Genomic DNA, 13,066 nt, shown 5'->3' on the forward strand with positions numbered 1-13,066 from the left:
ACCACATGAGCTAAAATCAATTTAAGGGCACGGCAAGAGAAGGAGGAAGAGGAAGTACTCACCAACTCACCCAATTGAAATTTGTAGATTAATTATTAGTCATTAGTACACACACTACAAACTATAAACTATAGGCACGCACTCCCTAATGACTAACAATTTTACAGTTTTTGTGTCATTGACTAATTCTTCTAATTTTTTTTTTTTCAGTTTAAATATCCCGAACAATTTTCCAAATTTTTCATGTCTGTTTTTCCTTTTTCTTTTCTAATTCCTTTCTAGATATCTTGTATATATACTCAATCCTCATAGATATATTCCTCATAGATATATTCCTCATATATATATTAATTCATTACATTAACACACAATGTTTATTACAAACGAACACGTTGGTGACAGAAGTCGTATGGAAGATTGGAGAAGTATGTAAAGAGTTATTTATAATGAAACCTTTTACCCAACACTACTCGGGAAGGTTTATCACACATTTATATAATTATTACAAGATACTAACAACAATCATTTATTTTACTAGTCCGTGGTTACGATCCATTAACTCCTCCAGATCTTTTACAACATGAATACCCATTAACTCCTGAATCACAGAAGATTATCGTTGAAGGTAGAAATGCTGCTTGTGATATTTTGAACGGCAAAGACGATAGATTGATTATTGTTATTGGACCTTGTTCGATTCATGATCCTCAAGCTGCCTTGGATTACTGTGAAAGATTATATCAAGCTTCTGAAAAACACAAGGGTGAATTATTGATTGTTATGAGAGCATACTTGGAAAAACCAAGAACCACAGTTGGTTGGAAAGGTTTAATTAACGACCCAGATATCGATGGTACCTTCCATATAAATAAGGGGTTGAGAATTGCCAGAAAGTTGTTTGTTCAATTAACTTCAAAATTACCAATTGCTGGTGAAATGTTGGATACAATCTCACCTCAATTTTTATCTGATTTATTCTCAGTGGGGGCTATTGGTGCAAGAACCACCGAATCGCAGTTGCACAGAGAGTTGGCATCTGGATTATCATTCCCAGTTGGATTCAAAAACGGTACCGATGGTACTTTGGGTGTTGCCATTGACGCTTTAAGAGCTGCTTCTCATCCACATCATTTCCTTTCAGTCACAAAACCTGGTGTTGTCGCAATTGTTGGGACTGATGGGAACCAAGACTGTTTTGTTATATTAAGAGGTGGTAAGAAGGGTACAAACTATGATGCCAAATCCGTACAAGAAACACAAGAAGAATTAATCAAATCAAAAGTTGTTACCGAAAGTAAGCCTGGTCCAAGAATTATGGTTGATTGTTCTCATGGTAATTCTAATAAAGATCATAGAAATCAACCGAAAGTTGCCCAAGTTGTTGCTGAACAAGTGGCCGGTGGTGATAAATCCATATGTGGATTAATGATTGAGAGTAATATAAATGATGGAAGACAAGATGTTCCACCAAAGGAACAAGGTGGTAAAGATGCTTTGAAATACGGTGTTTCTATTACCGATGCTTGTATTGGTTGGGAAACCACAGAAGAAGTTTTGGAGGTTTTAGCCAATGCTGTCAAAACTAGAAGATCTTTATAGTTGATTATGTAATCCTATTTTTATTAATTTCAACAAACAATGATATTAAATAATTATAAAAGTAGAAAGATAGTGAGATGTTGTACCACGGTCTATTCAATCTAAGCCTGGGATGTTGAACTCATGATCTGGTAGTTAGTTTAAGCCTAATACCGCGTTGTGCGTAGTTTCATATTTCTTACTCCCTTTCGCTCTCATTCCTTCCTTCCCTCGGTTTACCCAATTTCTATTTTTATCTCTTGATAATTTTTTTTTCGAATTGGCAACAACATTATAATTGTCAATTCAATACTTCAACAAATAGATTTGAACATTCAACATTTGATTATTAACTGTTTCGTCAACAAAAACAAGTCAGTGATAGTATTGACTCTAAGGAAATTACAAGTGTGATTTAAAAATACGTTTAGATTCACAGGATCCAAAAGCTTAGCTTAAGTCAATGAGATCATTTATCAAATCCCATAGAAAGACTGATTCAACTGTATCCAGCACTTTGGAAAGTCCACTACTAGAAAATAATCATGCCACCTCCACTCACGGTCATTCAAACTCGGCTACTTTGATTTCACCTCCAGATGATTATCATCCTCCAGTATCATACAGTAATCGTTCTTCAACAACACCGATTCCTTCCCCGAAAATACAACAGCATCCTCAATTTACACCACCACAAGCAAACCACTCGAATTCTTCCAGCATTAGTTCACCAAAGAAATTATTAACTCCTATTAAGAATTTATTTGCATCATCTTCACATTCCAAATCTACCGTGGCCACGCCTAGTTCAAGTGAGAATTTGAGTAATTGCATAAACGGGATATCTCCAAAAGAGTCGAAAGTGAAATTCTTGAAACATAAAAGAAGAGAAAGTCATATTTCCATAACCAATGAGTTGACGAAACTACCGAAGGAACCGTTGAATAGTTTATATGATAATAAGACCTACACCAAGCTAACCTCTTTTGAACACACCAAAACGAAATCATCCAAGCATAGGTCATCCACAATCGAAACAAGTAAACAGAACTCCCAATCAAATGAGAGACGACCCAGTTCAACCACATCGGAAAGCAACAATAGAAGTGAACACTTTGCTGATTCGAATCAGAGAAAATCGTTACTCGATCCATCAACTACAACTTCGGGGTTGGGACCTCCCATATCATTGTCACAAACCCCGTCATATGCATCTAGTAATACATCAATTGCAGAAAGTGAAAGTAAGTTCAATACTAAAACTGTTTTGTTGGATGAAATACCACTACTGGAAAATGATAAAACCACAAAAAAGAAACAAACTTCTGAACGAATGGTTGATTTTGAATTTCCAAGTAAGGAAATATATGAAACACAGAACAAAAAAGAGCAACACCAACAGAGTTTTTATGACCAGGATGAAGACAATAAGGACGACGACGACAATGATGATGATGATGATGACGATAATTCATCTCAATTTTCATTTGTGCACGATATGAAGGGTGGAAGAAACACTTCTGTTAAATACTACAAAACTAAAAATTCTAAAAACACTAATAATGATGAAGGGTTACTGAATACATTCAACGAGCTTGATTTGGGGTATGAAGTAGATGAGTTTTCTGATTACGATTATGAAAATAATGGGGGTGATTTGGATGATGAATACGATGATTTTGGCGGATTTGAAGAAGATGATGAAGATGAAAACTACAACAAGTATTTTGGTAGTGATTTGGAAGATACGAATGATGATGAAGGAATTTTTCATAGAAGTTCTGTTGATAATCAAAGTCCTGAACGGAATGTGATTACTCCTGATTTAGAAAACAAAACTGCACCAGAACTGACTAACACCCGTGAAAAACTTGGTGAATCTTTGCTTCCTATCGATAGTGACCGTCCAAATAAAAGAAACAAGTTTAATGGATCTTTTCATTTATCGATTGTTGGTCCCAAAACCCAATCACCAAAGCCCAGTCCAACGAAATCAGGTTTTGAAGAAGATATTTTAGAAAACTATCTTGATAAAAGTGATAGATCTTCAACAAACTCAGACGATAGCTCATTAGATCAAGGTGATTTTGATACTTGTAATTTTGAGTTGTTTGCCTTAAATAGTCCGATTATAAATGGTTTGACAATTGGTAACAATTTACGTCATCGAGGTGGTCGTGATAGAGATTTTATCAACACAAATCGATTGATCATCCACAGGAAACCTATTGATTTTTATGATGACAACTCAAACGTTTCTGGGTTTCATTTAAACAATAAAGAGAGATCAAAATTATATTTGCATGCATTTCATGGATCAATTGATGATGGATTTAATAAGGCAGTGGATGAAAAAGTTAAACAGTTTGATGAGTTCACTACAAAATTAACAAATACATCGGAACACATTAAGGAGAATATTGGATTAGGGATTACCACGGCAACAGAAGCCAACCAGGAGAAACTGAGACTGGCATATGCTGGAAGTATATCTACGAATGATTCAGCGACAAGTAGATTGACTGCTCCAACTAGTGATATGGTTAGTAGCAGCACTGAAACCTCTACAATTCCTATAAATAACGCCTCAAAGCTGAATATTGCCGATACTGCTTCTTTCCGACAATCAGTTAATGATATGATGGCATTATTAGGTAGCTTGGAAAGTAAACAAGCAAAAGCTGAAGATGAAAACTTCCTCAAAAAAGCTAATAATAGTAATACTCAGCGAAACTCGATTATTGATATGATGGGTATTCTTGGGAAATTAGAGGATGATATAAATAAGCAGACTGGATCTACCGAGAAAGCTAAACTGGAGGTTCGAAATTCTATAGTAGGGATGATGGATTTGTTGGCCAATTTAGAATCGAAAGAGCTGAACACAGGAGCTGGTAAAACCAACGCCAACAATAAAGAAGAATCCAAAAAATTGAGGTCCTCGGTTGCTGGTATGATGGATCTATTAGCAAATTTGGAGAATACTACCACAACAAACGATAAACCTAAACAAAGCAATCGGAAATCAGTAGTTGATATGATGTCAACTTTATCGGCTTTGCAAGAACCACCTGTAATTGAAAACAATGCAAACCTGAATATGCAAGCCAACACAGCAAAATCATTAGAACATGAACCAAAACGAAAGGCATCATTCAAAAGATATTCATGGTTTAATAGCCAAGAAAGTTTATCAATCAAAGGTAAACTGCAGGTGAAAGAGTGTGACCCAACAGATGACAATGATAAATATAACACATCATTAGATCAAGATTTATTAGATGAAATCAATCAAATTCCTGATGATTTTGATTTTGATCAGAAACCACCAGAAACTGAAAAATATAAACGGTTATCACAAGAACGTAGTGGGTTTTATCGATCTAATTCATATAATAGAAAACCGAAAAAAACTGTCATATCAAATCAATTTTTATCAAATAAAATTGAAACATTAAATAAAACCGTCACATTTTATAAAAGCTCATCACCTTCCTCGTCGATTTTTGATTCTAGAAGTCGCAGTGTAAGTAGAGGTCCTTCTACACGGTCTATGAACTCATTTGCTTCTGTAAGTGAAGAAGTGAATGAAGAGGATGAAAATTTAGAGGAAAATGAAGGTGGTGGAGATGAAAATTATAGTGAATTGATTAAAGAAGTGAATGGTGATACTAATTTCCGGTTTCAGGTCACCCCGAGCTCGTATAGCTCCAAAGATTTAAGGACAATTAAAGAAGTTACAAACAGTCCAAACCCAAATAAATAGGAAAAGTAATTGAATGATGAACAATTTTTTGAACATAAATTTTGTTAATGTCGAAACTGTAGAGAATTTACAGCAAAGTTTTTTGAGGAAATTAAAATAAATGCTGATATTAAATATAAAAACACAATGTATACACAAAATAATTATATTTCCTTCTGACTAGTTCTTCTTTGTTGCATAAATGTATTAAAATCATATTGATCATTTGAAGCATAATCAAAATAATGAGACTCTAATGCTGGCATGCTTTTATGTCTTAATTGTGATTGTTTTTTTTGGATATTGTCATTAGTGATTTTGGAATTACTAGTTAATGAAGGTGTTTTATTTGGTGGCAGAATTCTTTTTGATTTATATCTAGCCATAGAAGTAGAAGTAGAAGAAGAAGAAGCCAACGATTCAGTTGTTGATCTTTTAATATTAAGATCTTGAGGATGCTTTGGGGTTTGAATTGAAGATGGTATACCTCGTTATTTTTGTCTTAAAGTAGATGATGATCTACTAGAAAATGATGCGGTTGAAGATGTAGTAGAATTGTTCCTAAATAACCAAGAATCATTTCTGTATTTGGAATAAATACTCATTAACTCATCGTAAATTTCTTCATTTTCTTCTTCATCTTCATCTTCATCTTCAACTAATACAACTTCCACATTTTTCCCATTGATTGTTTCAGTGGTTGATTTATATGATCTGGTGGAATCTTTCCGTCCAATAACATGAACAACGTCATATTTGTCTTTTGTCAAGTCAATAACAACACTTTCAGTTTCTGAATCAGAGTCTTCTCCTTTACTAGTTACCAGTCTAGTTTTGGGTTTTAATGATTTCGTAATAGCACCGATATTTCGACCACTACTTGTTTCAATGGATCTAGAGCCAATGCGAGGGGTTATAAATGGTGTTCCAAAATCATCATCTTGGGAATTTGATTCCTTGAAGTCAACCGCATAATCGACTTTCTTAGGAGGTTCTGCAACTTTGATGTTTAAAATTTCTTCCTGTTCCTGGTTTTGTTCTTCTTTTTGTATATTATTGTTGACATGTTTACTTTCAGATGATGGTTTTCTGGTGATAACTAATGGCGCCACAGGTTGTTCTATGTTTATCCTTGATTTTGATCCAGCTGATTCATCCAAATCACCACCGGCAGATCGACTATCTGTATTAGCTCTAGATTGTTGTTTACCGAAAGTCGTCATCTCACTCAATATATCAACTGATTTGTGTCTTGAATGGTTTGAATTGTTTTTGCCTTTACCTAAATCAAAATCAATGTTGAACATTGATTTGTGTCTTGCGTGTTTTGCCGGTGAACGTCTTCCCGGTACTAACAAATTGCATTCCAATTGAGGTTGAACGGATGCTGGTTTCATTTGCATTTTGTCTGAATTGGCACCAGTATTGTATAATGATGTAATATTGCTAGCATAATCTGCATCAGAATCATCTCCAAGAGCACTATATTGTTGTTTTAAATGTTTAATTGCATCTCTACCAGGAACACCAATTTTCAAATTAGTGTTGCTTTCATCATCAACATCTGATACAGAAATTTCTGTCCTTATTTCCGAGAAGGTAGTTCCATTATACGATGATGGGGCAATAGAAGAATATTCATCTGAGAACCTCTTATCTGACAAATCAGGAATTTCTATTTGACCATTACTGGAGTAGAAACTATGTCTAGCTTTTCTATTATTCTCCTGGGGTACTCTATCTTTGACTTCTTGGCTATTGGTTGAGTTTTCAAATGTATTTGGAAAATAGAAGTTTCTGTTAATTTCTGTATTATTGACATTCATGAGATTTAATACTGTCTTGTCATTACTGACTTCTTCTTTGTGAATGTTCAAAGGTTTCGTGTTTTCATATTCTTGAGTGATTTGGTTATTGCTATTGTTTTCATCTTCACTGTCTGATTCACTAGTGTCCAGCCAAGAACCATCATCACTCTGGTTATTGCCTCCAAGTATTTTCGTCACTTTTGTTGTTGGTTTTATACTTTTCTTAGTGACAATTTCTTCGTCAGGTCTAGACCCAAGAGTAATGTCAATGGACTTTTGCAAGGAATCCCAACTACTGCTAGTCCCCAGAGATTGGAATGAGGAAGTACTTGAAGAAGAAACATTTCGAATGTTTTGAGGTGGAATAAACAACATTCTGGAATCTTGGGTTTCTGATTTTTTGGGATTTTCAAGCTTTTCAGTTGAATCATTTGGTTTAACATTATTGCTTTTGGGTTGTATTTTCAATTGATTTTGATTATTCCCATGATTAAAATTAATGAAACGAAGCTTTTCAGCTGGTGGTGACATTGCTTGCAATCTGGCTATATGCATAAAATCACCAACCGAACTAAAAGAACTAACAGATGATACGTGCGACTCATCACTAAAACTTCTCTTGTGGATTTTTGGAGCTTTGTCAGGATCACTAGCATGGGTCAACATATTCAAATTAGTTTCTCTTTGAGATTTAGGTACTTGGCTTTTATTTGGTCCATTAGTGGTGCTTCTATGCACTGGGATGGCTGGTAATGATTTGTTATATTTGTGAGTTTTAAAGTTTGGAACCGATGTTCGATCTGGACCTGGTGTTAGTTTTTTATCCGATGTGGCAGTTTCTTGTTTAGGTGGAATGATGTCTGTTGTTGGCAATTTAGGAAGACTTTTGTCTTGTTGTTTAGATGGAGTATCTTTTATTTGAGGATTATTAAAAGGTGAAATTAGAGCATGGCTTGGTTTAGCTGTTGCTTTAATTGGAATTGGAGTTACCACCGTTTTTTGTTGTTGTGCTTCGGTATCTGCTTCCTTTTTAGCAGAATTCAACTTACTAAGCACACTTGAATGTCTGGATCCACAGTTTGAAACTTCCTCAATGATACTCAACTCATCGGTATTTCTTGACAGAAAAACTTTGCTTGCAAATTTGGAATTATTCGTTGAAACTGATGGTGGAGGAACAGTTCTCTTTGATAATGCAATTCTTTTATTCAAATCGTCTTGATACAGTAAAGACATGTTTAATAAACTATTTTCAATATCACTATCTGAGTCCAGTGACAGGTCCACTTTTTCGTACCCATTTCTAGTGAATACCAATTTTGATTGTTTGGTTTTCGATGGTGAGTTTGATCTGGAAGATTCCATAGATCTTGTGGGAGATCCAGCTCTGCTTCCATGTGGGGAAGATACAACTGAAGAAGCAGCTGAAGTTTCTCTGGTTGTGTTGACAGAACTTAATTTTGGTGGTAATTTCAATGTGAATGGAATTGGAATTGTATATTTACCTCCATTATTTGGTGAGTTTGAGTTTGAAGCAATAATGTGTAGTCTTTTGGCAATAGGTGACTTTGCTGCTTGTTTCAATCTTTCTTGATTAAAAGAAGTAGAACTCATGATTGATTTAATATCATCGTCCATTCTAGGTATTGAGGGTAACTTGTAGTCAGTTAAATTTGGTGGTAGACTGTATCTGTTTTTGACAGGTGAGTTTGATCTAGTTCTTCTATCGGAATTCAATGGTATCAGATTTAAACCACCTTCTGGAATGCTCAAGTCGTCTTTTGACTTTCCTTGAGCAACTTTGGTTGACATTTGGAATGCTTTAATTGTCTTGTAGTATGTCTTGAAGAAGAAATCTTCACTATGTGATGGACCAAACAGAAAATGGTGTTAATTATATGAATTCAAGGGAAATGAAAGAACAATATCAGAAGAAAAGAAATAAATTAGTAAATCTAATTTGTAGCTGGGAACTAAAGTGTTACAATGGTCTTGTAAATATAATATTGATTCCAAAACAATGCTGGTTGAATTGATGTGTGTGAAATTTCTCGATATCTAAATAGTTATTGATGCTACCATTTGTTGTTTTTGTTTTCGCTTAATCAGGAAATTAACACAAAAGAAATTCCACAAAAACAAAATTTTAGAAATTTGTCCTCCAAGCGTTTGAAATTGGAACACTTGATGATGATGATGTGCCAAGATTGTATAATTCAAATACGAAAAAGAAGAAGAACTATTAATGAAATTTTTAAGCAAGCAACATCTGATTATTTGATGGTTGCATCTTGGTTGAATCTAGGCCATTTCATGTATCTGGTGCTTTTATCGCAATTTCAGATGAAAGATCACCAGCGTTGAGTATACTTACTTGAACAACCCACAACAAAATCCCACTTTCCTAGATTAGTTTGTTGTTGTTTCTTTCTATTTGACTAATTGTGGGCTGGTGAAGTAGGTGTTCTCGCCTTTGAGATAACAAATAAAAGTACATATATGGATAAAATTAGTTCCGTAGTCTATTTTTGGAACTCTTGGAAGTAGTTGACAAAATCAAATTAGACTAATTTATAGTCCATCATTTGTGTAATATGCTATCAATTGTTAGTAGAATTGTACAATGTAAAGTTTTTTAGTTTCTTCTTTTGGATGACAAAATCACAACAATTTTAAGCAAGGGTTTCTTATGTGTACACAATGGGAAAGTTGGATATTAAGAATATCTTACTGACTTAAATTAAATGCAAGAGCAATGTAATATAGTTCTAAACTTTCAAGTGAACTTTTATTGAACCAGATTCGTGTCTAAAACTATTTCTTCTTTCTTTTTAACCTGAACAAAAGAAAGTGTCCTTATTTATAAGCCTTGTAGTAATAATTATTTACATGGCTTATTCATTTCCATATAAGTTTAAAACAATTTTTTATTTTACTAGACAAGGAACAACAAACAACAAAATAAAAAAAAAAGTACATATTTATCTATGTGTGTAGAATATGAGAATTGAAACACGTCTTTCAAAGATTGTTTTATCTTCTTTTCTTGTTTTCATCTAATGGTTCATAATTCAAATCTCTGTAGGTAGGAAATTGAGTTTTCCACCAGTAATGAAGCTGACTCCAAGGGTACGAGATAGAATTGACTTTTGCACCAGAGTACCAAGACACACAACCACCAAATGGAGTACCAAAAACGGACTTGTTGATTTCTTTTTGAAGAGTAGTAAGCCAGTTATCGTAAGCTTCATCTTTAACTTGAACAGATTTTGCCTTTCCTTGGAAAACAGGTTTAGCAGTCTTGAGGAAATAGTCAACACCATTTTCAATACCCATAACAACTGAAGCATGACCAGTGATTGAGTTAGTGCCGCCAATTGTCCAGAGATTTGGACAGTGTTTGATCAAAAGAGTTCTATAAGCACTTGCACCTTCTTCTTTCCAAAGCTGAGTAATATCAGCACCTTTACGTCCAACTATTTCAAAATTAAAATGACTTTTGCTCAAGTTATAACCAGTACAAGCAACAATAATGTCAGCTTCAATATGTTCACCACTTTCTAACAAAATACCATCTTCAACAACTTTATCAATGCGTTCGGTTTTAATGTCAATTCTAGGATCTTTCAAAGATGGAACGTAGTTATAATCAAAAATCAATCTTTTGCAACCAATTTTGTAATCTGGAATAAGCTTATCGTGATATTTTTCTGGGGCAACTTCTTTGATGTACAGAACAGATGCTTCAGTAGTTAATTTACGTACATAATTGGAAATGATTCCTTCACCTTTGAACAATGGAACCTTCAATTCGGAGAAAAAAATAAACATCAATCTGAAAAAATACATTGTGAAGTAATTGAATGAAAACAAACGGTAAAGCGTGTAAATCAATTTAGGAAGTGGTCTCATAATGTAATGTTTGGATCTGGAGATTTGAGTCAATGAACCAACATTGTATTGAGGATCATTGAGCAAGGCTGGGACAGTTTGATTAGCACTACACCCATTACCAATAACAACAACTTTTTTCCCTCTAAAATCAACAGAATGATCCCAAAGAGCAGAATGCATGTATGGACCCTTGAAATTTTCCAATCCTTTAGCATCAAAATGTAATGGATGAACTAACCCACCTTGGCATGCAAGTAAAAGCTTACTTTTATGAATAATTCTTTGACCAGTTTTAACATCGTGTGCATATAAAGTCCATTCACCATTAACATCATCCCATTCAACTTTGTTGATTTCAGTTTGGAATCTTGTTTTTTCTTTCAATTTGAACTTTTCAGCAACACGTAAAATGTACTCTTCCATTTCATATTGTGGCGGTTGAATTCTACTCCAATTGGATGTCAAAGCAAATGAAAATGAATACCACAAAGCAGGAATATCACTAGCACAGCCTGGATAAGTATTAGCGTACCAAGTACCACCAAAGTTGTCATGTCTTTCAAAAATTTGAATATCATGTTCGTCATATTTTTCCATAGTTTTGATTGCACCGGCCATACCACCAAACCCAGCACCAATAATAGCAAGTTTGGAAGAAGTGGTTATAGTTGGTAATTTATCGTTGATAGCATACCGATCCTTACGATTTGGACCTAAAATGTCCAATTCATCTTGGTGGTTGATTCTGAATTTTGATGGGTTCTTGTGAGATTCTCTTGTTAAAGTGATAGTTGACATCGGCGTGGGCTAATTAAAGATTGATGGTTTAGAAATTAAAAACTGTAAAAACCAGAATTGGATAAAGAGCTCTTTATATAGTTTTCTGATGAGTTCTACCGATCTCCACAACCTGTACTGTTGAATTGAGTCCCCGCATGATACAATTGGATAAAAGTTTGAACTATTTGATGAGATGTATACTCTAATGATCAATTAAGGATTAAAGCTCTTCGCAAGGAAAATAATTAGTGGGGAGTGTGGGGGCGTTGCTTATTTTTACCCATCTAGGTTGACTCCCATGTTAAAGTCTCAAAGGGATGTGAAACAATTAACTCGTGAAATCATTGTCCGTTGAATAATGAATCACCAATCTCCGAGTCTGTATTGTATTGCATTCTTTTATATACGGGATAATTAGCTCTAATTAGAAAATATCTCTCGTTATAATGATAATTATTGGTGCGGGTGGGAAACCCGCACGCACGCCCCCCACAAAGCACCCACGCACACACTTTATTCATTAATATGCCCCCAAACTCTAGTAATACTATCTAAATTTAATAGCGGCATAGCAAATCTAGCTTTTCCTAATTTTAAATTCTATTGTTTGATTATTAAAAATAATATCGTAAAACTAATACAACAACCCATTCTCGGGGTTCATAATGCTGAAAATCTTCGGAGTTATATTCTCCTATAATTAGATTTGTAAATACTAATATTTGTTAAATGCGCAACTTCCAACTTCCAGGAACAGAAAAAAAAGAAGAGTCTTTCTCGGCAATTAAAAATATATCAAACCATATCAAATAATAATTCCCATTACTTATTCTTCACATGTCAACTCAAAAATTCCAGTAAAATAAAACTTTAAAAAGAAGAAAGATGGGAATTACACCAAGAAGATAGATGTTGTAAGTATAAGCGAATTTATCATAGTCGTAATATAATATCGAGATCTGGTAACTCCGACAATAATACTATGCAGTCGCGGTTACTATCACCCGCAACCTGTTTGGATGTTTTGTGGGTGAAAATAGTTTACTTCTGTCTTATTAAAAAAGCACCAAAGTGGCGAAATCTTGATGTGACTGTTTATGTCATTAAGGAAAAACCTTAAGCCCGAAACTCAGGTTGAAAAATTTAGCCGACATTCATTGAGAGAGTACAAAGGATACTCTGAAGGAGAGTCCTGTAATTGTGCAAACAGTTTGCGATAGCCACATAAAGCACTTTAAAAGGTAATTCATTTTATAATTTG

At 34.3% G+C, this 13,066-nt stretch overlaps 4 protein-coding genes across 4 annotated transcripts; 2 read left to right on the forward strand and 2 right to left on the reverse strand. All coding sequences in view use genetic code 12, as the record gives it.

Moving 5' to 3' along the window:
• Positions 1 to 370: 370 nt before the first annotated feature.
• On the forward strand, positions 371 to 1,599 carry ARO3 (3-deoxy-7-phosphoheptulonate synthase; the record flags this gene model as incomplete). Its single annotated transcript, XM_019475205.1, has 2 exons — positions 371 to 425; positions 539 to 1,599. 2 exons carry the CDS (start codon positions 371 to 373, stop codon positions 1,597 to 1,599), a joined length of 1,116 nt encoding a protein of 371 aa, XP_019330750.1.
• Positions 1,600 to 2,041: 442 nt separating this feature from the next.
• On the forward strand, positions 2,042 to 5,344 carry CAALFM_C202040WA (uncharacterized protein; the record flags this gene model as incomplete). The annotated part of the gene is made up of 1 exon (XM_717470.2): positions 2,042 to 5,344. The coding sequence occupies one exon, from the start codon at positions 2,042 to 2,044 to the stop codon at positions 5,342 to 5,344; it is 3,303 nt and encodes a 1,100-aa protein (XP_722563.2).
• A 470-nt stretch (positions 5,345 to 5,814) lies between these two features.
• CAALFM_C202050CA (uncharacterized protein) lies at positions 5,815 to 8,943 on the reverse strand (the record flags this gene model as incomplete). The annotated part of the gene is made up of 1 exon (XM_717473.2): positions 5,815 to 8,943. The coding sequence occupies one exon, from the start codon at positions 8,941 to 8,943 to the stop codon at positions 5,815 to 5,817; it is 3,129 nt and encodes a 1,042-aa protein (XP_722566.2).
• Positions 8,944 to 10,164: 1,221 nt separating this feature from the next.
• On the reverse strand, positions 10,165 to 11,823 carry FMO1 (Fmo1p; the record flags this gene model as incomplete). The annotated part of the gene is made up of 1 exon (XM_717474.2): positions 10,165 to 11,823. The coding sequence occupies one exon, from the start codon at positions 11,821 to 11,823 to the stop codon at positions 10,165 to 10,167; it is 1,659 nt and encodes a 552-aa protein (XP_722567.1).
• Between the last annotated feature and the right edge of the window lie 1,243 nt (positions 11,824 to 13,066).

Source organism: Candida albicans, chromosome 2 (assembly GCF_000182965.3).
Source record: "Candida albicans SC5314 chromosome 2, complete sequence".
In the NCBI taxonomy this organism is placed as follows: domain Eukaryota; kingdom Fungi; phylum Ascomycota; class Pichiomycetes; order Serinales; family Debaryomycetaceae; genus Candida; species Candida albicans.